Source organism: Fistularia commersonii, chromosome 21, assembly GCF_037954325.1.
Source record: "Fistularia commersonii isolate RoL2024-O1a breed Wild chromosome 21, RoL_Fcom_v1.0, whole genome shotgun sequence".
NCBI lineage: Eukaryota > Metazoa > Chordata > Actinopteri > Syngnathiformes > Fistulariidae > Fistularia > Fistularia commersonii.
Window position 1 is genome coordinate 14,437,492 of NC_141304.1, and position 27,561 is coordinate 14,465,052.

Consider the following 27,561-nt stretch of genomic DNA (forward strand, 5'->3'; position numbering starts at 1 on the left):
TGCCAGCATCCTTCTACCAATATATTCACTCTCCCTCCTCTGTACGTGACCCAACCAGCTCAGTCCAAAACTTCTGTCCAAAACACCTACCATATTCCGTCCCTCAGATGGACTCATTCCCGATCACTACCAGAGAACTTCAGCATCTTTGTCTCTACGACCTCCAGATCTGCTTCTTGTCATTTGGTCATTGTCACTGTTTCTTGGCCGTCCGGCATCGCTGGCCTCACCACTGTCTGATTCACCTTTCCCTTTCTTACTTTGCTGTCTGCAGCGCCGTTGGATATGTATCGACAATAAAAAGGTAGTGTTAACATTATTATAAATATGAGTGATGTTGGCAGTGCAAGTTAAAAAAAAAACCACTGAGTGCAGCTTGGTTTGCATCTCAAGGATGAATGCAGTTTAAATGTGCAGCGCTGCATGGAAATATGGGCTGTTTAGGAGTCTGACAGTGAAACGATACCAAACCTGAACCGTTTATTTAGGAATGAGCAAAATATTGCAAATACATAAACAATCTGATATATCAGCGAGTGAATTTACAAATATCGTGGAACTTTTTTTCTTATAAAATGTACATGTTATGATGTCACAATGGGTTTGTGTCTCCATTGTAAGACTTTTGGCAAATAGGTGGGAATGAGGAAGAGGAGCGTCTCTTATTGCACGTTTGTGCTTCTTCAAGTCCGATCAAAACAAATAGCTTTGCAAGCACGCAGCTTTGCGTCGAAGATATCGATCCACGATGGCACACACTGACTCCGCATGCACTAAAAAAAAAAAAAAAAAAAAAAAAAAACACAACGCTCCCGTTTGGAATATGAGCGTAAAATGTCGGAAACGGCAGCGTGGAGAAGCTGAACAAGCGGAGAAAAATAAAAAATAATAAAGGCACGCTAGAATCACGGGCGAGACGGCCACGTTTGTCTCGACCGCATTCGTCGGCACCTCGGACTTTTTATGGCGGCGTACAGAAAGATGGCACGAGGAGTAGTTTTACAGTTTCGCATCTACTTCAGCCTGCAAGTCGACACCCGTCACTGTTAAGCTACAATATGAGTAAGATATCCCGTAAATGAAGGTACAACAGAAACCTCTGGGGCGCTTTTTCTTATTTACATGATTTCCATCATGTTTGCACGATGGCCGAACTCAGCAAACGGCGCGTTTGCTAACGAAACTCAACGGCCGGCTGAATTAAAATGACTTGATTATTTAAAAAAAAAAAAAAAAAAGGAAAGCTTAATGTTCCAGATGGCGAATGGTTGCACGTCCGGGGCGAAGGACGAATGAACCGTCAGGCACTCGACGAAGTGATGGGTCGTCTCTGGAAGCAGGCGAGGCGTGCTGGAGGATGTGCTTTCCCGCCATACTCTCATCATCTCCTAGGCAACATTTAAGAAACCGCTTTTTCATCTCGCCATTCAAGAAAGAGATCATTTCAGTCCTTTTTAAAAGACCTCCTGTGCGAACCGTCTGAGATAATCGCAACAACCCATTATGTAACTTTGTGCTTCTTCCGTCGGGTCGGTATTTACAGGTCGTCGGTCCGGTTTATTATCCGAGTGCAATATTAGCTCGCGAGAGGAAGGTGTGCAGACGGATTCTGCGGCGTCCGACCCCAAAGCCGCTCACTCGGTGCCCAGTTTGGCGATCAGCTCGTCGCAAATCTTGGTGAGTTCCTCGATTTCTTGATTCTAAAGAGACCAAGGGGAGAGACGGCTCGGTGAATTTTGGAAGCAAAACTCCCAGGAGTGAAAATAATGACGGTTACATCTAATAAAGCGCTACTTCCTGTGTGCACGGAGGCTATATTTTCAGCCGAACTTCCTCAAACCGATGACGGGCGGAGATGAAGAAGGCGGAGGAGTTTAAGAATCGAGGGAGGAAAGAGGATCGGATGGACAGGAGAGGCGGAGGAGACAGGAGGTGAAGATGTGGAGCTTCTCATTTTGGAGGGATAACACACGTTAGATGTTCTGGAGATAAAGTCACACAGGACGTGGACGGAGGGATGCAGCAAGGCAGGAGAGAAGGTTAGATGATGGATTGAAGAGAAAAGCCCAGAGGGGGAGAAGATTTCAAACCTCTGACGGTTCAAGAGCTGCGGCATGTTTGCGTTGGACTCACTGAGAACTAACACACTTCAACGTGTTTGTAACCAACATGAAGATCTGCTCTCGGCTCGAGTGGCGTCTCATCGTACGTTTACAAACTCGGAGCTGCTGTCGATTCGCCGTTTGGAAAGTGACTCAGACATTTCCAGCGGATTCTTATCTTTTCTGGTAAACATCACGTCTTCTCGCAGCCTCCAGCCGTGGCGGCGCCTCCGCGTCCGCTCACCTTTTGAAGGACCGCTCGCTCCAGAGACTCCACCTTCATCTGCTCCCTCCTCAGGCTGGCGTTCAGCGCCACACCTTCGCCGTTGGCCTTGGCACGAACTTGGGCGATCTCCTCATTGGCCCTGACGGTCGAGACGGGAGAACATCTCTAGTCTTTGAAACGAGGCCGGAACAAAACGCCGATTATGAAATAACGCTTACTTGTCCAGCTTCTCCTCGGCGTGCACCTTGAGGGTCTGGTAGCGCTGCTCCTCCTGCTTGATCCGGATCAGATAGTCCTGCGCACACTTTTTCAGCACCTCCTCATTCTGGAGACACGCGGGGAGGAAGTGTCAGAGGACCCCGGCGACAACGCGAAATCTAGCCAGCTTGAAATCTTCCCGTTCCGCACTGACCTTCTTGAATCCCTCCAGGACTCCCTTCATGTTCTCGTACCTCCTGAAGAGGTCGGCGAAGGAGCGCTCCACCGAGTTGAGATCGGCCAAGGCCTGGTCTCGCTCTAGCGTGAGTTGTCTGACCGACTTGTTGCAGGAAAGGCTCTTCTGCTGCTGCTCATCCTCTGAAAAAAGTCACACGGACCTCAATAAATAAAGTCAGTAAACAGCAATAATGAACGGCATAAATAAAACCCGACTAAATGTTAAACCAACAGGCTGAGACACTCCTTCTGCCGGTGGTTTTTTGGTAAGCGAGTTATTGCCCACAGCTAGACGGCAAACATCAAGTAAACCGACTCCATTCACTTTTTATTTGTTATTGTTGAAAATGCTAAAATTCCCACGACGAAGCTCAGAATCAACATCCTCATACTGGCCGCTCCGCAGGCCGGGGGTGCGTCTGGGAAAGTCTTTGGAAGACAAATAGCAGCACTTTATTTATTGATTGGTCAAAACAGAAAAAGGCAAATATGTAAATACAAAAGTTACCAACTACACTTTTCTTTTAACCTGTTAAATCATTGCTCTCCTGCTTTTCTGCTCTGACTAACCAAGCTGCCTGCAAAAAGGTACGATGTCGCCACCTAGCGGCAATAACTGGAACTACAGTTTCATATGTCTTCTTTTTTAAGTTAAAGAGCTTAGGTTTGGTTTAGGGAAGTGAAATTAGAAATACTTTCAACACTTTTCCGCATAAAAAATATTTTAGATATTTCTTATAACACTATAGAGGGAAAAGAAGATGACTTTTTTTTTTTTATTCCCATGCAGATAAAATTGAAACATCAACCGTGAGAAAATAGTGAACAACGTTTAACTTCCATTGTAAACCTTAAAATGCAGAGTTTATTTCCAGAGGAAAGTAAGAGACAAGGGTGAAATTAGAGGCATTAAAATTCCTCTCCTTTTTCCTTTCACCTCTCCAAACCTCCACCTCGCTAAATTTCCTGCACCTGCTCCCTGCACATCACAATGTCATCTGCAAACATCTTAGGTCCATGGATAAATATTGCACCTTTAACACCTTTAACACACTCGATAAAAAGAAATCCAAAAAAAATCCAAGGTTTACCATCATGATTATTACTAAAGTTGTGCTTGGGAGAGCAGATTCCTAGAAATAGAAATAACTCGACTGCAAGAAAGTAAATCTTTGGTTTGGGGCAACAAATGGCTCAGCAGTGCTGAACTTAAGAGGTTATTGACCCAAACCCTTAATAATAATAATAATAGTAATAATAATAATAATAATAATAATGATAACAATACTCATCATCAATTTATATTATTAGTTTGCTATTACCATTATCATTATTCCTATAATTACAATTACAGCGGCAATAATTCTGATAATAATAATCCTGATAATAACAATAACATTCATGACATTATCATTTGTAGTAGTGTTAGCATTAACAATAATATAATAAATATAATAATAATAATAATAATAATAATGATCATCATTTTTTATTTATTGGTTCTTCCCATTATCATTATCCCTGTAATTACAATTACAGCGGCAATAATAATGATAATACGATTCCTGATAATAACAATAACATTCATGACATTATTATTTGTAGTAGTGTTAGCATTGACAATAATATAATAATAATAATAATAATAATAATAATAATCTTTTATTATTTATCTGTTCTTCCCATTATCATTATCCCTATAATTACAATTACAGTGGAAACAATAATAGTAATATTATTAATATTTATAATTACAATAATAGCAATAATGACAATAATAATAACAATCCACCAGCAGGTGGCAGTAGCTTACCAATCATCTGTGCGACTGTTTTTTCATACTCTGCAACAATTTTCCTGTGGACATAAACACACAAAGCGGCCAATTGAAAACTACGTGATGTTCAGACTGCGTTCGGAGATGAAGAACGTCTCTTCAGACTTCCTACCTCATCTCCAAAACCTCGGCTCTGCTGTCCTCGTACTTCCGTTTCCATTCATTGACCTCGATCTCCTTCGTGATGATCTAACGGGGATAACGGAAAACATGCGTGTGAGTCCGTCGCCGGGGGGGTCGATCTGAGTGGAATCGTCACGCGTGTCAGCGACGGACCTCCTCTCTGATCAGGGTGAGGACGGCGGCCTTGTCCATCTCGCTCAGAGGAAGGTTCTCCTGGGACACGACCGCCGCGACCGTGGCCTCGACACAAGTTGTGGCCGCGTTCGTGAACATCTCACCCTGCGGAGCGGTTAAACGACACGCCGTCCGATCATTGTCGTCGTTTTACATTCCGAACGTAGAAATCAAAGGCTTTCCGACAAGAGAAGCGTTTCAAAAAAGCGAGAGTCCGTCCCGCTCCTCCTCCCCGGCTGATCCGACACACTCACCGGATCGTCTTTCAGGCTGCAGGTATCGTCTTCACCTTGTTCAGGAAAGCTGATCTCAGGGCCTGTTGTTGCAAAAATAAAATTATACACGGCAACACAAAGCCAATGTTTAGGTTTCGGAAAAAGGCGCGACTTCACAAGGTACACGTTGTCTCTTAATTCGCTTGAATATTTGAGTATCATCTCTGCTGCCTTGTCAGTGATATCTTTATCACCGAATGCACAGCTCGTCTCCACACGTTCCTCGAAAATTGAATCAATCACAAAAGCGAAGGGACCACGTTTAAAATCATACGGCGTTTGAACTGAGAGGGTGAAAGGGGCTGCAGAACGTAAATAAACCACGTAAACAAAGGAGCATTGTGCTCTGAGGTGGCTGGAAGTGGACCGACATGAACACGGCTGTTGTTCGCTCTGCATAATCAGATAATACACACCTACAGGATGTATGGTCCTAAAAATAGATGAGAATCTACTGAAAGTAAGCGTGGTGCTCAGCTTGGTGCACTGCAGGCAGCACGTGAGCTTCCCGCATCTTCTTTCACGACCACTTTGATTTATAGCGTTGTTCTGACGCGGCAGGGAAGTGTTTAAAGGTTCCCGATCGCGCCGAACGCAATGCAGACGTACCATCCGGCGCGCAAACGTCCTTGACGGGGGGTTTTCTGACCGACGCTTTGATGCACTCGCTTTCTCCTTTCTCGTCGTGGATGTCGGGCGTCTGGCCGGCGATGCCCGTGGACGCCAGCTTCTCCTCGTCAGTGGCGTGGTGGACCTGCTGACAGATCTCCGGGGTCTCAACGACCACCTCCTCTTCGGCCTTCGGACACGGGAGAAAACGGCGCCCGATAAAACAACAATGGAAAACTTAAAACGGACCGCGATGACAAAATATCGATTAGTTCACTCTTAACAAGGGAAACAGGAAAAAAATTTATATTTAAACTATACATTCATTGTACTATTCTGAAACCATTCCCTGCACATGACCTTTTCCTTTTGTTTCTTTTTACATTTTGAATTCTAGTAAATCAATCGTACCTACTTTGTATTTATATCCCTGTGTGCATATTCTTCTGTGATTATTATTTGCACATTTTTCTATCCTGTGACGCTGCTGGACACCTGAATTTCTAGGTAGTGAACAATAAAGTCTAGCTTATCTAATCTGATCTTAAACCACATGTGTCAAACTCAGGGCCGGCGGGCAAAAATGCGGCACGTCACGTCATTTTTTGTGGCCGCCACGACGTCTCTAAAGGTCTGTCTTAAAATAAAAAATCAAATGCGAGCGCTGACCATAAACTACATTTCACACAATTCATGCTGATCATGTTACCCACGAAGCGACGGCGTCCCGCCATCAGATCGCAGAGAATCCACATTTTAAACAAGTGGAATTGAGAAATAAAACAATCCCTAAATGTTCATGAAGAGATGGTTTTGAAGAAAGATAATGTCATAACTAGTGTTGGACGATATTTTTCTTTATAACAGGATTTATGCTGTAAGAGAGCAACAAGTAAACATATTTTTTTTTACATATATCCAAATGCATATGTTACATTTTGGATTTGAATGAGTTATTTAACATTAAGGACTAGTTATCTTTATTTTACATTACATTTAGTTCCATTTATGTTACCGTTCCACGTGGCCCTTTGAGGGCAAACATTATGCCGAAGTGGCCCTCGGGCAAAATGTGTTTGACACCCCTGTGTTAAACATTGTTTTTGCAGCTGCACACACACACACACACAAACACACACACACACACACACCTCTTTATATCCCAACGGAAAAGTGTTTTTTGCATTCAACCGTGTCTGATTCGCTGCACCCGATAAATACATCTATCGATGAGCCTGTGGGTGGTGGAGGTGATCATGAGGAGCGACCTTATATAACCGCAGCGCTAATGTGTCTCTCATCCTGAGGTTCATCATGTGTGTGTGTGTGTGTGTGTGTGTGTGTTTGTCAGCCTGGAGGCTAAGACAGCTGCTCACTGTGGACATTGCACCCGTAATGCAAACACAATCACACACCTGGTTCCCTCCTTCGAGCTCCAGAGACTGGTTCTCGTCATATTTCTGAGCTTTACAAGGATTCCTACAAAGCAAACAGAAATAAAAACACGGTCATGTGAACGTCACACCGCGCAGGCTAGGAATCATCGAATGCGATCATCCGTGTGACCGATAATGCTAATCAAGCTAAATGAAGCACAGCTACATGTTTGACCACGGCGGCGCCCTGTTTTGAAAGGGATCACAAGACGGGACGATATCGAGAAGCGGATGTTCGAGGGGACGGCGGGTCGGTTCTGATGGCAGCGAGGTGGGACGCCGGCGTGCACGGAGGACAGAGAGCGCTGATAGCGAGAGTACTTACAACAGAAAACAGAGAAACTTGGTTTGTTCAGATCTCCTGAGGCCAAGAGAGGAAAAGAGCGGACGTTGAGAAGTTGCGAAACAGACGAGAGGATGAGGAGGACACAGCAGGGAGGGACGGGGAGGTGGTCATAAAGGGGAAGTGGGGGAGACAAAGGAGAGCGTGTGAGTGACTGAAGGTGCTCAGCTCAGCCTGTTAGATATTCAGCAGCTTCTTCGAGTTTGGGGGGAATAATCTGGACATGCCGCCCGCCCCGCACAAGCTGAGCCTCCTAAATTAAGTGATTTAGCATCCCAGACAACGGCAGGTGTGAAGAACACGTGTCGCCTGAGAGGGAGCAAAGCACAGCCAGACTTCAGTATCTCTCATCGATGAAGCCCGAAACGTATCCGCGACCGCCTCCGTCCGGGAAAATTACAAACATATGAGCGGAAATCGAAATCTGCGCCGAGACACTCACTTGATTGTTCTCTCTTTGCCTTTCTTGGAAACCTGCCGAAACTTCTTCTGTCCAGGTGGGCGCTCCGCTCGCCGCTTGCCCCCGTCTTCGGGTTGTTCGCGGGGCTGCGGAGCGCCGCCGGACGAGCTCCCGTCGCTCGGTGCGTCCGCGGGGGGGAAAGGGTCGACGGCCTCATCGAAGCCGTGGGAGCCTTCGGGCAGCGGCGGGGAGCCGCTCACCTTGCTGTTGCTGCCAAACGGGTTGAAGTTGGGGTCGTCCCACTGATTGGGATCGAAGTTATACGTTCCTTTCTTGGGAATAGGAACGTCGTCCAGGTTGAGAGGAACGGCGGAGTCCGAAATTGACGAGGCGGGTTCTGGAAGGGGCTCCGGAGCCGGTTCCGAGGCGGAGCGAGGAGCTGCTTCGGACACCGAGGGTTCCGGTGCAGATTTGCAGACGTTCTCGGACACTTTGGGCGCACGCTTCTTCGACGTAAGTTTGCTGATTGTCTTTTTCCCGCCCGACCTCCTCGGAGGAGGCTTGCTGACGGGCGGCTCGTCCAGGCCGAACTCCAGAATCACAGGCTTGGCCCCCGAGGCGGACCCGTCCTTGGGGGACGGCGGCGACGAACCGCCCAACGGCTCCAGCCTGGGGAGGGAGCTGGAACCGCAGGGCGGGGGGGAGTTCTGGATTTTGGATCCGCCACTGGTGAAGGGGTTAAAGTCGTCATCAATGCTGTCCGGGTCAAAGTTGTACGTGGCTTTGGGAACGGGAAGTTCCTCATCTTCATTATTCGGAGGCGTCTCGTCCACCGGTTCCTTCAGACGCAAAGACGGAGGCTTAGACTTGTGCGCTTTTGTCTTCGGATTCGACTCCTGGTTTAGAAGGCCGTTGTTCTGAGGCTCCGGGTGGTTCTCGGGAGGCGCCGCCGCCGGTTCCTCGCCCTGGATTAACCCCGTGACTGGTGTCGGATCGAGAGACGGAGCCGGAGGGAGCTCCGGAACCGCCGCGGCAACTTCGACGGGACTTGTGTCTTCGGGTGGATCTGCGGTCGGAGTTGTGCTTCTCATCTTTTGGGGAACCTCCGCTTCTGAGGACGTGGCGGGACACGGCTCAGGACGTCCGTCCCGGTCCACCGGCTCAACTGCTTCTGGTTCAGGAGCCTGGCCGGTTATCGCGGGCGCCGCCGGCTCGTCCTGACCCATGGCGTGGAAGCACAGAGCGGCGGGATCGCCGGCCGGAGCGGTTAATATCAGGTGCTCATCTTGCTCCACATCTGCAAACACAAGATTGTAAAATAGCGGAGAATTATCGACAATAACAATCCGTGCAAAATATGAGGAAGACGAGAAACTCCGGCCACTCCCACAGCCGATCAGACCGGCTGATATCCGATTGGTTCTCTCGGGGCAGGTTGCAAGTCAGCCGGCTATTCAAATTAAGGCTGTTGCCATGGAGATAGGCTTGCTACGAGGAGCCCTGCCATTTCGACGAGAGAGGATGCCGCGTTTGACGATGCAAATTGAAAGCGAAGATTTATTTGGCGTCGCCTGTCGAGGACGGCGGCATCTGGCCGCGCGTCGACAGATTTGTCACCTTCATACTCGCCACGTATTGTTACGTTGCTAAGAGACCGGAGAGCCCGCTGCGATTCCGCCGACTTTACTCCACATTACCTTGTCATTACCTTGAGCTGCTGCCTAAACACTGTGTAATAAAAATGCACGTTATTTATTCGAGTGAAATGCGAGAGTCAGTAAAACATCTCCATAGAAGCGCAAACACGTCGTCGCTTAAGTCACATCTCTTTAAATTAAGACGCTTACTTTGCGCCAATAAACTCCACGACTGTCAATAATCTATTTATATAACACGATGTCACGTAAACAAACTGACAGCCTGGCCGTGATTGGTTGTCACGGAAACCACAGTCATGATCGTATCCGTGATTGTGTTGGATCCGCATACAGAGGTGCATTGCATCCATCCCTCCGCACAGCAACGGCGGCGGCCGAGGACCGAGGAGGAGCCTGGAATCGAACCGCCAGCCGTCTGAACGCAGGGGCGGCCGAAAAAAAGCGCCGACTGCTGCGGAAAGTCAGGATGCAGAGCTTGCAGTGAAAACAACAGCAAACCCCTGGCTCCTTTTCCACCGTCTCGGGAAATGTTACCGGAGACGGTCATCTGCCAAAATAACTTTATTTCACCCTGCGGCTTCTCGGCACCCCCTGCAAGAACGCACCGCATGATGACCCCCTGATAAGACGCTCTGTTCAACCCCCTCCCTCCCCGCGACCTCTGTCAGTCGCCAATACAATACAGGGCCGGCCTAATCTTCTGTTGAACCTGTCGAATTCCAGAGCAAAGGCCATTCCCACACTCAGCTCCACCTCTCCCAGGCGAACGGCTGCAGATGGAAGCTTCAACGCACCAAGAACCCCAAACACGCCGACGTTACGAGCATCCGTCAGGCTGCCCGTTCACGCCACGCTTCACCTTAACTACCTGGAGCGAAGAACGCGGTTTGGGGGTTGGTGTTACGCAGCATGTCGGGATGCTTAAGTCTGCAAAGCAGGTGGGGAACATTCCTAAAACCTGCCAGGTCGCACGCATATCCCATTACATCACCTGACAAACTCAAGGCCCGCGGGCCAAATGTGGCCCGCCACCTCATTTTATGTGGGCCGCCAGAACGTCTTAAAAGCTCTGATTGTCTTAAACTAAAGAGGTCAAACGCGTGCATTGACCATAATCTACATTTCCCACAATTCACGCCGATCCCGTTACCCGAAAAGTGACGGCATCCCGCCATTAGATTGCACATAAAATGAGGTGGCGAGCCACGTTTGCACCGCGAGCCTTGAGTTTGACAAAAGTGGCTGGATTCAATTTGCCAGTTTGTCAATTTGTTCAATTTATGGTTGTATTGTCGTGTTTTTTAAGGTTGTTTTTTGTCTGTTTTGATTCCACTGAGCCTAAGAGCTGCTATCACGAAATGTCGTTACACTTTGTGTGATGACACTAAAAGTCTTGAATCCTTGAAGCCTAGGCCCTAGGCCAAGAGGGTCAAACTCAAGGCCCGCGGGCCAAATGTGGCCGCCACCTCATTTTATGTGGCCCCTGAGAATCAAGATCTTGCAGATGATGACAAGGAGAAAAAGCGGTATGTCTTTTGTGTCATGAGGCAGGGTCGGTTTTCCAAGAGTACAATCTATGTACAATCTATTTCTTCTTCCCTCAGCCGCATGTTCAAATCTTTGTAGTTAACAGTTAACAGTTAACAGTTAAGACAATTTATATTTCATTGTATTTCTTATTCTCCCTCCTTCCTACTATTATCTATTACTGTTATGTTTTTACTTGAAACTCTGGCACAACAATTTCCTTCGGGATAAATACAGTTGTTCTCATCTCATCTCATCTCATCTCATCATGTCGGCCTTTTGACACCAAACACGGAGCTAAGTATGCTAAAGTTAGCCTTCCAGAAAACCAACAAATTGTCAGAGAATTAAAATCCAAACTACGACGGCAGCAAAACGTGTTCACGAAAGCCGCATCCAAAAACACTGCAGCAGCGAAAGCTAGCTTTGTCACAGAGCGACTAGTAAACATGATTATTCTTACATCTATGCAAATGCATTTTTTAAATTTTGGATTTGAATAAGTCATATATTGATTTATTTAACATTAAGGAGTAGTTACGTTTCTTGGGGGTCACATGCAGTTCCATTTATTCTGTTACCGTTCCATGCATTACGTGTATCCCATAACGCTTGTGCTGCAAATTTGGGCCTCGTTTGATTTAACACAAACCTATTATGCACGCCGCTAGCATTCACCTCTGATCATCGAAATCTCTCCGAGAAAAAACAACCGTGACGTTCTTCGTCTGGTATCGGCTCACCTGTTTCATCCGCGGCGGCGTTACTGCTCTCCAGCTCTCCCGGGATCATAGGAGGCGCGTGGACGGGAGACGCGGCTTCAGGAGTGTCAAAATGACCATCAGAGTCCGAACTGCAACCAGACAGAAGACAAGATCTTCTAACGCATTTGGCGGAGGTGTCACTTAGGTTTGGGAAACATGGAGGAGACGCCTGATATTTGATCATGTTCAAAAAAAAAAACAGGCCTTTAGTGAGGTGGTGGTTGATAAACAGCCTTGAGAGCTCAGCTAGGAGATGTTCAGGTATCTCACCTCATACTTGTACACAAAGTAAACACTGGACTACTGAGTACTGCAAGGTAACAGTACAAGGAGGAACAAGTCTATTTCTTCACTCTCCAAACAGAGGCCAGATTACGTATTACTTAGTTATTACATTAAACACATAAAGTATGCGCACACACACCGGATCTTTTACCTGTGCTGGAGAACGGTACATTTGTGATCCGAATGCAGAAAGGAGTTATTCAAAACATTGTTTTTGGTTCCAATTTTTTCCCAATGTTAATGTTTGAAAAACAGCCATATCTATCTATCTATCTATCTATCTATCTATCTATCTATCTATCTATCTATCTATCTATCTATCTATCTATCTATCTATCTATCTATCTATCGTCCATCCATCCATTCACTACATACCTATACATCTAACCAGATATCTATAAATATACACATATACGCACATATCTGTATAAATACACACACACACATATATTCATGTGTACATATGCAGATGTTTACACACACACACACACACACATATGTATACATACACAGATGTAGATATACACAAATATATATGTCAACATACACACATATATATGTATATATACACAGACGTAGACATACACACATATATATGTAAACATACACAGACGTAGACATACACACATAAATATGTAAACATACACACATGCATATGTATACATGCAATGATGTATACACACACATACACACATATATGTATATATACAAACGTATACAAACACACACATATATATGTGTACATACACACACACACATATACAGTATATGTATACATACAGATGTATATACACACACATATATATATACTGTATTTGTATACATACACACACATATATATGTATACATACACACACACATATATATGTATACAGACACACACAAACACACACACATATTTTGTTTACATACACACACATAAATATTGTGTGTGTGCTTGCATTTCCGAGTCTTTCTGACATCAAATAGAAGAAGTCCGTGTTCCCGCCCGCCTTCAGGCTGCGGTTCGAAACCGCAAACACGAAACGTCAACGCGATGAGTGGAAGCCGTTAGAAAGAGGAAACAAGCCCGCCTGGTCGCCCGGTCGCCTTCTCCTTCCTGTCACGCCGCCGTGCATCGGTTGAGTTTGATGCAATCACCGCCCCACGCAATCCTGAGATAACTCGCGGGTTCACGGGTGACACCGTGGAACCGTGCGGGATGGTGTTTCTGCGCGGCCTCCTGCAGATCATCGCGTTTGCTCAGAACCTCCGACGGGAGGTCTTTTGTTTCCTCCTGCTGCAAAGCTCCAGAAGCTGGCAGGTGTTAAACCGCAACACACCCCGTGTCTCCAGGAGAAGACTTGCCTGAAGCCTTGGGATCTCTCTTCCTCCTCCTCCTCCTCTTCCTGCTCTCCTCTCTCTCCAGGTTGCTCCCTCTCTTCATCCCCCGGTCCTTCTTCATCCTCCGGCCCCTCCGCCCCTCGCACCGCCGTCCACGTCCACTTGGCCCACGACACGGGTGACAACCAGGACATGTCTCCAGCTCCTGCGGGGTCCGCTGACCCTGAGGACGGACGGCTGCTGATACACCCTCCCTTTCGGTGTGTGTGTGTGTGTGTTTTTCCTCCTCTCCTTCTTCAGATCTCCACCATTCCAAGTGCTCTCACATCTTCCCGAGAGCTCGTCTCTTCGCTTCTCCTTCTTCGGGCGAAGGTTGCATCTCCAAAACCTTCCCACTTAGGATTTCATTTCTTCTCCTCCGCTCTTCGGAGGAGTTCCGGCTGCTCCTTCTGATCAGCTGGTTTTCAGCAAATGTTCTCCTGAATCGCCTCAACGCTGAAGCCACCTCGCCGAGCAGGTCCACCGACAGACAAAAGAGGGGGGGAAACCGCAGGGGTGAGTTGCCAAAATAAAAGACGTCTACCTCGCCTCAACTGCGCAACCCCCCCCCCGCGATTGAAGAATGGTACGTTCTCATCAGTGACGTAAGGAGGGAGCCGGAAAACAAACACACCGCGAAGAGAAGGGGGTGGAGGAGGAGCGTGAATGCCGGGGCTCCACATTTTATAGCCCGGAGAGAAGCGAGGAATGCGGCGCTGTATCGAAGAGTCCACCTCACTCCCTCGGGGCTGTTACACGGCTCGCCGTTCCCCCCCCCCCCCTCATCATTCACTCAGGCATGCATGACCAGGGGAACCAGTTCCGTGGGAGAGCCACCTGGCTGGATTCAATTTGTCTAGGGCACACCTGGGCATTTAACATCCGGCCCGCAAAACTATTTGCTTTGAATATTTGAATTATTTTTAATCCATATCGAAGTTAGAAACTCCTTTTTTTTTCTTTTGTTCAATTTTGTTTGGAATATTCCATACAATATAATGTTGGTACGTCGCATGTGCGGTGAGGTTCATGGCTGGTGAGGCACTGACGTCATCACAGTCAGACATACGAATTATTTTTAGCAATTTGGAAAAAAAAAATGGCGAAGCTGCGTGTCAAATAAACCTTATAGTACAAAGCACTGAATAAATATAAGCATTTAATGTATTTTTTCATTTTGCAGTTTTTTCTTTCCATGATGCCAGGTGAGGCCCGGCCTCTACTGACTGCACATCACTGCGGTACAAATATTGGGGTTTGTGTTGATGCTTGTTTCTGTGTGATTTTGGGGTTGCTGGGAATTTTGGGGCTGTGGTTTGGGGTGCAATTATTTTATTTTTTTTACCTGGAATTGAGCAGGAACAGTTAGTTGTATTGCAGGCTTGTGTGCCATGGCACACAAGCAACAACAGCTCTTGCTCATTAAACAGATGTTTTACCCTCACCCGGGTGTTTCCCTTATTAAAACGCAACAATATGATCATGAATGATTTTAAAGTTGAAATAAAATGCCAAAATTTTCATTTTGGCATTTTCAGGCGTCAAGGATTCAAGACTTTTATTGTCATTACACAGAGTGCAATGACATTTAGAGATAGCAGCTCTCAGGTTCAGTGGCCTCAAAACAGACGAAAAACAACTTTAAAAAGCAGGACACTGCACAACAATACAACGATAACCTTTTTGTCTTGGCAACTGGATTTGAGTTTCTCCACTTGAAGATGTTTCGACCCTCATCCCAGAGGCTTCCTTAGTTCTGAAGTGAAGAAGCACAAGTCCAATTGCCAATAGACGAAGATTTCGACAAGAATTCACCATGAGCTGGATGACTGAGAACCTCCACAGACAATACAATGATAAATTGAATCAAACTGAAGGTCCGCGGGCCAAATAAAATGAGGCGGTGGGCCACATTTGGCCCGTGGGCCTTGAGTTTGATGCAATTTGCCAAGTTGTTCAATGGCCCGTGAGAATCTTTTAAAAGGTCCGATTGTCTTAAAATAAATAAGTCAAACGTGTGCTTCGACCATAAAATACATCATAACTTTTTTTTAAATCAAATGTGCTTTTTTTGTGTGCTACAGTTTGTATGTGCAAAGAAAGCTGATATAAGATTTGAAACATAACCTGTTAACTTCTGCCAGTCAAATGGTGAATAAGCTACACTGTAGGTTTCATATGTTTGTAAATCTGATTGTGATGAATGATTGTCGGTGCCTCGCCAGCCATGAATTTCACCGCACATCACTGGATTCATCTTATACAAGCAGATCAACCGGGGCATTGTGAGAACACAAAATCTAGAAGCAGCGTTTTAGGGTTTTGGAATCGGCTCAGGATACTTAGCGAGGCGCCTGTGTTTGACGGAAAGAAACAGAAACGGCTTCCAAAAAGCTTTCTGTTTGATTCTATCTCACGGTGTTCACTGTGCCACTTGACCTGCTTGCAATATTTCAGATTCCGGCGGCCTGAGACATTCTGTCCGGCAGCGGTTCAGCTGACACGTTCTGCTCCTTAGCTTCATTTTGAAATAGGAAGTGAAAACACAGCTAACACTATCAGAGAGAACAAATCCAGACGCTGCTATTGTGGCTCTTAAACACATTTCCATGTCACACACACTTCCATTGTGGAGTTTGGACTATTTTCATTAGGTTTCTGTAATATATAATATCTCCAGGTTTTTTCTGTGCCCCCCTCCCCCCGATAATCTGGCATTGAGGCACCGGAACAAGCATCCAAGAGGTCAAAGGGGGATTGAAAAACGAAAAGAGGCCACTCTCTGCAACACGTGCCCGGGCACAATGACGAGGGAGGCCGGACCGGCCAAAGCTGGGAACGAGTTGCCGGTCAGTGTTTTTATTAACTCCGTCCGTACCGTGCCTGTCCGACTCTGCCCTGCAGCAGAAGCCGTGAGTGAGCTCTGCAGACGCCTGCGCTGTGCACAACTGAAACTGTGACTCAGAACCGCAGCACTCATGTATGCAAAAAAAAAAAAAAAATCCCTTTGTATTCTTAGTACAGCGATAACCTGCTGTGTTTTTTATATCCTCACTTTGTGTAAATATATAGATTCCTCCCTCTAAACACCTGCTGGAAAAACCCAGTCTTATTATATCACGGCTAAACCTCGGCGCGAGAGGTGGAGAGGTTTCGTGCTGCAGCTACACGCCTTCCATACCCCGGCCTCCTACTCCTCCTCCTCGCCAAGGAGAAACACACGTGTTGTACTCAGAGTTTCCACATTTGCAAGGGTGGAGTTTTGTCTGCATCTGGTGGGAACAGTGGATCTGGGCTCGGGGAGGGAGGGGTTCTGACATGCACGGATCATCCGCCGACAGAGAACGGGGGAGATCATCTCGAGAATCGAATCCGGCCCTTCAGTCCATTGTCACTGGCTCTTTGTTTTTTGTTTTTGTTAAAAGTCAGGCTTTCCTGTTTGGAAGGCTGTGAGCGGCGGTGGAAAAAGCAGACATAAACAAAAGATGGCGGACCACCGAGGAATGTTAATCACGTTCAATGATCTCTGATCGCCGCTGGGAGGCCGAGTTTGGCCGGCAGACCTGACACGTGGACGCCTGAGCGGTTAGTCACTGTCAGAGTTACGTCACCTTTAAAAAGAATGGGAGTTCGAAAAATGTCGGTAGCGTGAAACATCACAATTAAACCCTGTGAATCCACGGAAAGGCACTTTGGTGCGGCTTCTCTCAGACGTTTTCACCCGAACTGCCAGTCGTATTTAACGGAGGAGCTTTCGAGCCGGTGCTTTTCTGATCTAAAAATGGCATCATCAGTAGGGAGCATAAAGCAGCTGTATGTGTGTGTGTGTGAGTGTGTGTGTGTTTGTGTGTGCGTTTATGTACGTCTCTACTTAAAAAGACCACCCCGCTCTCAAAGGCTTCTCTACCACAACCACAGCCACCAGGGGCCCTGCCAAGAGCCCCGATGAAATCCAAACAAGTCGAAAAAGGGCTCGCGTTTCAACCGCAGTAGGAGGAACCGGGGAGGTTTTCTCGGGAACGCAGAAAAACGCCCAAACTGGAAAAACCAAAACACTCTGATTTTTACTCGATCCCAAAGCTAATAAATTACTTACTCAAGTTCTCCCAGCCTTGGTACAAATATGACCACATATTTATATTTAATCTCCATACCAGGGTCAACATTCAAAGCAACATGTGTTTTATTTCTTTTTTCCAAAAGTTGACTTACTGCACAGTAACGCTACCGGTTAGAGGTCAGGTTTAGACACAACAACTTTTTTTAAATTTAAACAGAGCGCTTCGGATTTAGAGAACAACAGTGCAGCATGAACCTCAAATAAATGGGAGAGCCTGGGATCGGAGTCCAATCTAAATGTCACACATTCCTGCAAATGCATTAACGAGAAAAACAACTTTGGAGAGCCAGTTGTTTCGGAGGACGAAAAAAGGAAGTGGGTCATTGTTTTGAGCAAACACGAGGAAAAACAGAAAGAATCAGTGAGCTGGTTATTTTGATTATGCTGTACTCGGATCTGAGTGAGACGTAAACATGCCGGCAAATGAACAGAAACAAAAGTGCCCTCAATTTGAAGTAGAAAAAGAAAAGAGTTTGGCCTTGACTCAGACTGATACCACATCCTGCCACATCGGAGCTGGGCCTTCAGCCCTGCAGAAAACACATCCTTCCGCTGTGAGCTGTCGAACAGCGACGTCCCGTGGTCAAAAAGTGGCACAGCAAAATATTTTTATCTGCAGAAATAACGTTTGTCATTGAATAGCGGGGGACCACGACGGCGTATAATTCTTTGTAATGATGAATCATTAAATCATTGATATTCTAAGAGAATTTTTTCACGTAACCTCATTCAAAATACACGCATCATTTTGACACATAAACCCAGTTTATAATACATTATCTGCATTATAACTGACTTAAAAGTGTACATTTTGATGATATTCTCTCATGAAGATTTTTAATTACTGTACATTCAATAACTTCATTAAATAACTTCGATATTCACTCACCATGTGCAGTCAACACATCGATGAACTTTCAACACTGTGTAACTCGGGGACATGCCAATAAACTGAAATTACATACATCTCCAAGTGATATAATATTATTTTCATTATTCCCTCCCTTTATTGTAGTTTATGAAATAGAGGTAAGCGGAAAACAAACAGTTGGAGGGCGTAGATCATTTTAAGTCCACTGACTCTCACCTGGCAGCGAGTGGTTGAGTTTTACCATCAAGAACATCAATTAAAATAAAAATTAACGCTACACAAACAAATGATAAATTATTGTTAAATTAATGTGACGCAATCTGCACAGTGAAAATTAGAAATAAAGAATGAATAATAATCTAATTTAGTGGTGTAATCCCCCATCTGACCAGCAGGGGGCAGTATAAGCTGCGCCGCGGGAAAGTCCGCCGACCCCGAAGAAGAAGTGACTTCCGGTTGAATGTAGCTTAGTAAATGGCGGTGGCCAAAACGGTTGTTTTGTGTGTGTCAACATCCTCACGGTTTTATACTGTAACTACCCTAAATTCTCATCCAAAACATGTTCTCGACTGTGTCGGGAAAACGAGGAGGTTCTAAGATGTTTATTTTCAACTTTCAGGTCGGCTCATGTTCCGCGCTGGCAGGAAGTTTCCTGTCTGAGCGACGAAGTGGAAGCGGACGGTGAGGAGGAACCGGCGGCTCTGATTCCGATGTTATGATCCGCCGGGGTGTTTTGATTTTTGTTATTTAAGTAACGGCGGCTTCCCGGTTGTGGTTGTTTCAGCCGGCCGAATGGAGAAGGAGGGGGCGGAAGGGGAGCCCGAGGTGGCGGAGCTGCGTCTGCGAGTGGAGTCGCTAAAAGAGGAGCTAAAAGAATGCCGAGCCGAGCTGCTCAAACTGCAAAAGCAACTGAGCCAGTCGGAGAGGCTGCAAAGCACCACGGAGAGCTACAACGAGGACCTGAGGAAGCAGGTCAGAAGATCCCCGCCGACCGGGGATTCACCGGGAGAACCTCCGGACCGGGGGTCTTTGTCCCGCCTTTCCCCGAAACGTCAAGCCTCATGGATAGCTAATTTACCACTGTGTAGCTCCCTGCCCGTATCCGACTTAATAACATGATGCACGGTGATCGTTGAAATAGCTGCCAATTTATATTTTTCTAAACTCATTTTGACCCTCGCAAAGTAAATATTGTTACATTTGAACTTATGCTACTTGAAGTCGGGCGGTAAATCGATACGTGGATGTAATCCGGTCCGATATATCCGGTCTTTACCTTTCATTATAAAAGCCGCGATCCAGACCTTTTTTTTCTTTAAAAAAATATAACTTATTGATATTTTTTAAATTATTTGATAGTTAAGTGCTTTTGGCAGTTACTAATGAGATGTTTGTGCTGACCTCAAAATAATGGAAAGTTGACAAATGACCTTCCTGAACTTACAAAACATTGCTTGAAGAAATCACCTGTTGAAAGAAGTCAATAATAAAAGAAACATTGAGAACAAAATCGTTTTGAATGTAAAAACAACTTTGACTCAATGCAAAGAATCGTGAAAATGGACATATTTGACACCATTAGATCACCGTTTTCTTCAGGATCGTCAGCTCTGTTTGTGTTCTAACTCAGCAGAACAAGACAAATACAGTTATTACTCTGGTTGTGATCATTACAATCACTAGGACTACATGGTGTAACTACTTTTATTTTACATTGCCCAAACATGTCATGTTTCAGGTTGACCAGCTGAGTGCAGAGATTCACATGTGGAAGAAGAGGAGCAAAGACAGAGTTCACGCCGAAACCCAGACGGAGGAATATGTGTGGACCGAGACCGGTTTGTTGTTTCTCCATCAGCAGTTTGATCAGAAATGGGCACCGTGTCTCTGTCCGACCGTTAGAGCTTTGGCACCGTTTCCTGACAGATTACTACAACTACTACGGAAGCTACTACCAGAACCCCGAGGCCGCCGCCCCTCAGGAAAGCCAGGCTGCGGCGGCAGCAGTGGAGCCGGAGGAAGGAGACGCCCAGGTTTCAACCGCAAATGAAGACGCAGCAGCAGCCGTGAGCGCGCCGGATCAAACGGACAGCAGTGCCGCAGTCACAGCAGAGGTGTGTCTGCTGGGAAGCACCGTGGAAAACTAAAATCTTATCCGATTCCAGTACATTTGGGGGGGGGTACTATTTATCATAAATCTAATAATTGGAATTTATATACTTTTATGCTCAGGGGGGTGACGGAGGATCCATCGCCGATATGCTGAGAGCGACAGCGGAGGAGGCGATGACACAAACTGGGTTCGTCTTCGACGAGACGACGGGGATGTACTACGACCACGGCACCGGCTTCTACTACGACTCGGTTCGTCGACATTTTCGATTTATTTCTTAATCCATTGACCTTTTTGTCTTATTTGCCTTAAGCAAGCAGAACAGAAATGCCATCGGTGTCTATGACGTGTGATGCTTTGCTCGCCAAAGCAGACATGTTACATATAATATTACAGGTCATGTGATCTGCCGTGATTTCTCCCATTCTCAGGCCAGTCAGCTTTACTACGATGCCAACACGGGAATTTACTACTACTACGACGCAGAGAGTGGACGATACCAGTTCCATTCCAAGATCGAGGTTCCGGCTGCGCAGAGCGGAACGGAGACCGGCCAGAACAACCCCGCGGCCGAAAGGAAAAGCAGAAAGCTCAAGAAAGAGGTCAAGAAAAACTCCCAGCAAAGCGATAAGGTTTGTGACAAACAGGATCTCAGTGGAACGCCTTCTTTGCACCTTTTGTTTATTCACCCACTGCTGGCTTTGACGTTTCCTTTTCGTAGTTTGAGTTTCATTTTTTTGGTCTCAGTCTTCAAATGCGCACTTTCCTCCTTTTTTCTAAACTTGAAAGTAGTTGACTAAAAGACTATTCCTCTGACCTAGGTTGAAGAAGTGACTAACTCATTGGCTAAAATGAAGATTTGCTCAAACTGGAACACAGCTTCTTCCAGAGGTACACTTGTAATAGCAACACTCAAAGCGACTAAGCACATAATCTGGCCAACACCTGGTTTAATCCCTGTCCATAACACATTCTCATCCCATCACACTCCCCTTTGGGCTGCATCCAGAATTCAAAAAATGCATTACTATAAAAGTCCTTATTCTTAGCATTTCCGAAGCAGAAAGTGAATCAAATTTTCCACTGTCACAATAGCAACCCCCGCCCCCCCATAACGCCTGTCCGTATCATCACACCATGGTTTTCCCACAAACATGATGGTCACGCTGGTGACTCATAAGCTACGTCAGGGTCCTTCGTGTTTCCCTGAGCTGTCAGTGAAATGGATTAGTCTCAGAGCTGAAATGAAGCTCCGGCTGCGCTTCCGGTGCAAAGACGCGACAAGTGTGTCAGCAAGTAGTGACGGGTGAAATACAAAAACAAATTGGAAAAAAAAAAAAAAAATAGTGTTTTGATAACTGCTTTGTCATAAGTAATATCACACAGTGTTTTCCGAGGGGATGACGGTGGAAAAGCAATATTATATCTCACAAGTGCGATGCTCACAAGCCCTCAGAGCAGTTATTGACCTACCGGAGCCTTAAACACTTAGTTTACATTTAAATAGTCGATTGTGGCCCAACTGAAATGACCGGACTCTGAAAGTCTTTGCAGCTGATAATACTGTTTTGGAAAGATCGGACGAGCGGTCGATGGAGGCGTTTGATGCACGGCCTTTGAAACTGAGACCAATTGTCAGAAGTTTGTATCAAGTAATTTTGGAACAAACTTCAAAAAAAAAAAAGCCGCCGTCTCTGCAGTGAAGACAATGCTCAGAAATGTAATCTCTCCGCCGGCAGGGGCTCGTATTTGACGAGGTTAAACCGGAGGACGACGAAACGGAGTGGGTCGAGCGGCAAACGTCCAAGAGGACCGTAGAATCACGAAAACACAAGAGGCGGTCCAGTAGTCCGGACGCGCAGGAAAAAGACTCTAAGCGCCGAGGGGAAAGGGATAAGTCGTCCTCCAGGAGGAAAAAGCGGAAAAACGGTTCACGCCGCGATGATAGGGGGAAGTCAAGGAAGAAAAAGAAGAAATCTAAGACCCCTAAGAAGAAGAAAAAGAGTCCCGTGGCTCACAGCGATGACTCAGAGGGGAAGAGTGAGCCAGAGGAGGGTGAGATCACAGAGTCAGAGAAGGAGGAGTGGGAGTCCACTCCCTCCTCCTCACCATCATGTAGCTCCCCACCCAACAAAAGCCCAGAGTCAGAGATGGAGACTCAGTGTCAGGCAGGTGAGAGGGAAAACCAGCTGGAACCCCGTGACCGTCGCCCGTCCGTTGATTCGCCCCGTGGCCACGCGCTTGCTAACGACTCTTTTTTTTTTTCCCCACACCGTCAAAAGATATCTGGCCGCCGTGCGTCCGGGTAACTGTGGTCAGATCCCCGGTGCTGCAGGTGGGCACGTTGTTCATCATCACCGCAGACTCTGCAGCCACCATCGGCAGGTTGGTGCCGTCTCATCGCCTGTCAGCGCTACCATCAGAGTGTCTCGCGAGGGGTTTTCGTCGAAGACAAAGAAACTTTAGTTAGACAAGGAGACAAATGGCCATCACTTGCAGAGAGCTAAAAACCCAGCGGCCGTGCCCTTAGTTCCCTCTGCCGATGGCAGCCCGCCTCTTCCACACCTCATCACACACACACACTTGCGCTGCCATGTAAAACACCCTTGCGTAAGCATTCACTGTGTCATGAAAGAAAGTTGAACTATGAGACACCGCCAGATTTGATTCACTCAGGTTCTTTTTAGGAGTCCCCCTAGGTGGGTGGGATAGAGTTTTAAGATGCAGAATGTGTTTTTGATGACTAGATGGGTGCCGGCTAGCTAGCTACACCATTGTGCTAAAGTAGGGGTGTCAAACTCATTTTCCCCGAGGGCCACATCACCCATTATGGTTGCCCTCAAAGGGCCACATGGAACGGTAACAGTATAAATGTAACTAAATGTAACCTCATGTAAAAGAAAACTAACCACTCCTTAATGTTGGGCCACATAAAGTGAGGTGGCGGGCCACATTTGGCCCGCGGGCCTTGAGTTTGACACATTTGTGTTAAAGGAATTAGAATGTGTGCTAAATGAAATGGGCAACTAGCTCCACAATTTAGAGCTTTCCTTCTAATAAAGGGAAAATGGCCAGTCCTTGAAGTCATCACGATGCTGGTGTGTTTCTGTCAAGACAGGATGAGATGGTCTTTGGCCTTATTATATTATATTCTCACTCTTGTCTGCCCGTTCCAGAGAGAAAGAAATGGACCATGCCATCCGCATACCCGAAATGGGAGTTAGCAAGGTAAAATACAAAAATCAGAAAGGTAGATTTGTGTATTCGGGGTTGTGTATGTGATGGTTTTGAGAGTTTGCTTGTTTGCTCCAGTTCCACGCAGAGGTGTACTTTGACCAGGACCAGCAGAGCTACATGCTTGTAGACCAGGGAAGTCAGAACGGAACCGTCATCAACGGCAACAGGATCCTGCAGGTACAGAGTTTCCCGTGTTCGGCGCGGCACGCCGTGATTACAAAACGCTCTGACTTTTCTCCGCGCTGTCGTCCGCAGCCCAAAACCAAGTGCGAGCCTCACGCGCTGATGCATGGAGATGAAGTCAAGATGGGGGAGACGGTCCTGTCCTTCCACATCCACTCAGGGACGGACACCTGCGACGGCTGCGAGCCCGGACAGGTGATGGCGCATCTCAGCAAACACAAGCGGGAAGAAAATTCAGGTGACGACAAAACGCATCCGGAAAGAACACGTTCATCGCGAGCGACCCAGATATCGTCACGCTCACTTTAAATTCCCTCCGTGTCATCACCCAAAGGCCCCACGCTCTCCAAGGAGGACAAGGAAGCGCTGAGACAGAAGGAGCTGAAGCAGATGAAGGCCAAATACGGCCTGCAGGTAAATATCCAGACGCTACTTTCGATCGATCGCCTCCTCAATGCGTGCGAATAAAAAAACGTTTTCCCGTGAACAGAGTAACGGGGAAGGCAAAGCCCTGAAAAACCCCAAATACAAGGACCGGGCCGAGAGCCGCCGGCAGACGGTGGGCAGCGAAGGGACTTTCCAACAAGACGACGCCCCGGCTTCTGTCCACGTGTAAGTACGCTTGGGTTCCGACGGCGGACGAGCAGAAGGAGGGCAAATGTTAACTTACCGCGTCTTCTTCTCTCAAAGGGAGATCAGCGAGGTCAACAAAGGAAGGAAGATGCTGGAAAAGATGGGCTGGAAGAAAGGAGAGGGACTCGGCAAAGAGGGCACCGGAATGAAGGACCCGGTGAGGCCCCGTCCAGCTCCCGTCGCGATTCGCCATTGAAAATAGAATCGCGTTTACATTTTTCTCCGCTCTCTAAACAGATCCAGCTTCAAATCCGAAAGTCCCAGTCCGGCCTCGGGGCCGGGGTCGCCCTGTCGCTGGACGACGCCTCTCTGACCAGAACCAAATCCCAGAAGAACTGGGAAAAAGCCCGAGAGAGATTCGCAGACTCCTGCCAGCCGGACGGGCAGTCACCCAACACACAGGGGAACCTGTCGCCCAAAGCCTGGATCAGGGCCGAGGACGCCGACCCCACGAGCACCGACTGCCAGAGCTAGCGACGTTATTACACCCACCGTATATTTATTGCTGTCGAGGTTGTACACTTTTAACGATTAATCAGTCTTTACACTTTGACGTGCAATAAATGTTAATTCCAGTTCGAACCGTGGGCCCCGGTTTGTTCCCTTCGCCCCGCTTCACCCTTCAGAAGGAACGGTGTGGAATGTTCACAGAACAAAACACGCAGGAGAGGAACGCCAGGGAAGTTTCCGCGCGGAGACGCCTTTCCAAACAAAGCGTGAACAACCCGAGGCGAATATTGACACGGTGACGTTACATTTCTCCCGAATCACTCGGCGACGAGAGCCGTGGCTGCGAGCTCATGCGATCCGTCTTCACAAACGAACCGGTTATTGATTCCCGGGCGTCCGCTAGAGATCACATCTCCTCACGCTGCTTGTCTTTGTTTGCTTAGGAGCTGCTCACGTGTGCCTACATGCACACACACTTAAGATACTTTTGTGCGCAAACACTGCCGCCTTATCAATTGATGGGTGTGTGTATGTGTGTGTGTAAACAGCGCACATTGCTTGTCAGGGTGTCTACTCGCGTCGCATTTTAGTTTCAGAAGAGCAAACAAACCGCACGGTGTCTTGTGTTCTTAGCCGTATTAGCGATGAGGTGAAAAATGCAAGCAGACACCAGGAGACACAAACAAGCAGCCAGAAAGAGGAAGCAGCCGAGGGAAAACGGCGGCGTGTTAATGAACCGCACGATGACGAGCGGCAGGAAGAGATGCTCGATCGCGCGGTTTGCCGTGAGACGACGGCTCGGAAAACACTCACGTGACGCTGTGGCTCCCGGGTTCGGCCTGCTTGCTGTTCTTGCCGCCCATTTTTCAAGTGATTCCGTCACTTTGTTTACCCTTTTTCAGCGTAAATGCATAGTCCTCCTGTACGGCTACATGCCAACCCGCTCCCCTCCTGCCTTCCACTCGCACCTCTGTGACACTTGCCAGGTGGGTCACGCCCTCCTCAGATACCTCCGCGTCTCCTCCCTCAGCTTCCACTGGAAGCTCACCGCTGATACTACAGTGTAATAAACCTGCGAGGGATCCGACCGCATTCCTGGACACAGTTGTGTTTGTAGAACTTAGAAAGATGCTGAGAGTCATGAGATGAAGATTTGTTGATGCGTCGGGACGGGGTTGGGGGCCTTAAGCGATCCGGTTTGACCAGTTTATGACATTCATTCAGAGGAACACTGGGCCACTGTTCTGCCGAGGGAAGCCTTTTCGTTTTCTGCGCTGTTACTATGCTAAACGTGGCTCTCGAGGGCAAACAGCTCAATCGGTTCCTGTTCCCCTCGAGAGCCCCGCCGTATATGCAATATTGAATCTCTGGCTTGGTAGCAGCACGGCTGCAGCCTAGAAACCACGCGTGAACGGAGCCGACGCCCCTGGAGAGCACGAACGTTAACCTCTGAGGAACCGCTTCCTGCTTCAATCTGCACAATGCAGGAAAAACCAAGAACGATTGGCCGAGAAAAAAAACAAGCCACGCTGTCGGCGTTCAAAGAAAATCCTGAAATTCTGTGTCACTTTACTGTCCATTCTGGGCGGCAAAAGGCTCTCACTCAAAGTTTCCACTTCCGTCACCTCTTTAGAATCAGATTTTAACAGAGCTACGAGAAAATACACACTTTCATCACTGAATGTGAAAAGAATCTCAAAGCTGAAGGCTGCAGGGCATCACACACACACACACATGTGTGTTTCTTTTGGTTTCTCCCATAAGTCTGGAGGAAGTTTCCCGGGGAAACTGGCCTAGTTAGCGGGCCGGGTTATTTCTCTCATTACAAAGAAAAGATTTATTCTCTGTCATCGAGGGAGGAAGTCAATACTTTAAAAAGATTGTGGCTGAAGAAGAGTAATCATTGGAATCGGTGATTAAACGCTCTCTGCTTACATGGAGCTTTTACACCACATGTGTAAAACTCAAGGTGAGCGGGCCAAATGTGGCCCCCATGTTATTTTTTTGTGGCCCGCAAGAATGTCTTAAAAGGTCTTAAAATAAAGAAGTCACCTTAAGATAAGATAAGATAAGATAAGAACAACTTTATTTATCCCGAAGGAAATTGTTGTGCCAGAGTTTCAAGCAAAAACAGAACAATAATAGATAATAGTAGGAAGGAGGGAGAGTAAGAAAATAAATTGTCAAGGTTAGCTACATTTAAACTACATTTCCCAGAATTCATGCCGATCATGTTACCGTCTCGCCATTAGATCGCAGTGAATCCACATCAATGCCATTTCCAACAAGTGGAATTGAGAAATACAAATGATCCCTAAATGTCCAGGAGGAGAAAAGTTGATGCAGATGGAAGGCCGTTTCAAGAAAGATGGGAATGCATATGTTACATTTTGGATTT

The 27,561-nt window shown here is 46.8% G+C and overlaps 2 protein-coding genes across 7 annotated transcripts in view; one reads left to right on the forward strand and one right to left on the reverse strand.

The window, feature by feature from the left end:
• Positions 1-468: 468 nt before the first annotated feature.
• Positions 469-27,561, reverse strand: part of tacc1 (transforming, acidic coiled-coil containing protein 1) — a 32,523-nt gene continuing 5,430 nt past the window's right edge. The window contains exons 1-14 of one of the 4 annotated variants that reach the window (XM_086167845.1): positions 25,977-26,169; positions 11,889-11,998; positions 8,003-9,257; positions 7,543-7,578; positions 7,197-7,260; positions 5,782-5,971; positions 5,152-5,213; positions 4,877-5,002; positions 4,713-4,789; positions 4,577-4,620; positions 2,741-2,904; positions 2,547-2,653; positions 2,347-2,467; positions 469-1,700 (exon numbers count right to left, since the gene is read on the reverse strand). In XM_086167845.1, coding sequence (XP_086023971.1) covers positions 1,635-1,700; positions 2,347-2,467; positions 2,547-2,653; positions 2,741-2,904; positions 4,577-4,620; positions 4,713-4,789; positions 4,877-5,002; positions 5,152-5,213; positions 5,782-5,971; positions 7,197-7,260; positions 7,543-7,578; positions 8,003-9,257; positions 11,889-11,998; positions 25,977-26,026 — 2,472 coding nt within the window. In that variant the 5' untranslated portion in view covers positions 26,027-26,169 and the 3' untranslated portion in view covers positions 469-1,634. Of the gene's footprint in view, positions 1,701-2,346; positions 2,468-2,546; positions 2,654-2,740; positions 2,905-4,576; positions 4,621-4,712; positions 4,790-4,876; positions 5,003-5,151; positions 5,214-5,781; positions 5,972-7,196; positions 7,261-7,542; positions 7,579-8,002; positions 9,258-11,888; positions 11,999-13,541; positions 14,017-25,976; positions 26,170-27,561 lie in introns of those variants that run through there. The other 3 variants (XM_086167843.1, XM_086167846.1, XM_086167844.1) reach the window with 3 other exon arrangements.
• aggf1 (angiogenic factor with G patch and FHA domains 1) lies at positions 18,995-25,295 on the forward strand. 3 transcript variants are annotated; one of them, XM_086167850.1, is made up of 16 exons: positions 18,995-19,078; positions 19,167-19,228; positions 19,332-19,519; positions 20,286-20,385; positions 20,474-20,661; positions 20,780-20,911; positions 21,092-21,292; positions 21,482-21,551; positions 22,943-23,045; positions 23,837-23,888; positions 23,973-24,074; positions 24,153-24,318; positions 24,415-24,494; positions 24,571-24,692; positions 24,771-24,870; positions 24,951-25,295. In XM_086167850.1, exons 3-16 carry the CDS (start codon positions 19,340-19,342, stop codon positions 25,185-25,187), a joined length of 1,833 nt encoding a protein of 610 aa, XP_086023976.1. In that variant the 5' UTR covers positions 18,995-19,078; positions 19,167-19,228; positions 19,332-19,339; the 3' UTR covers positions 25,188-25,295. The 3 variants fall into 3 exon arrangements, with proteins under 3 accessions (XP_086023976.1, XP_086023973.1, XP_086023975.1); XM_086167847.1 differs by lacking the exon at positions 21,482-21,551 and adding an exon at positions 22,400-22,832; XM_086167849.1 differs by lacking the exon at positions 21,482-21,551 and adding an exon at positions 22,400-22,832 and having other exon boundaries at positions 18,999-19,228.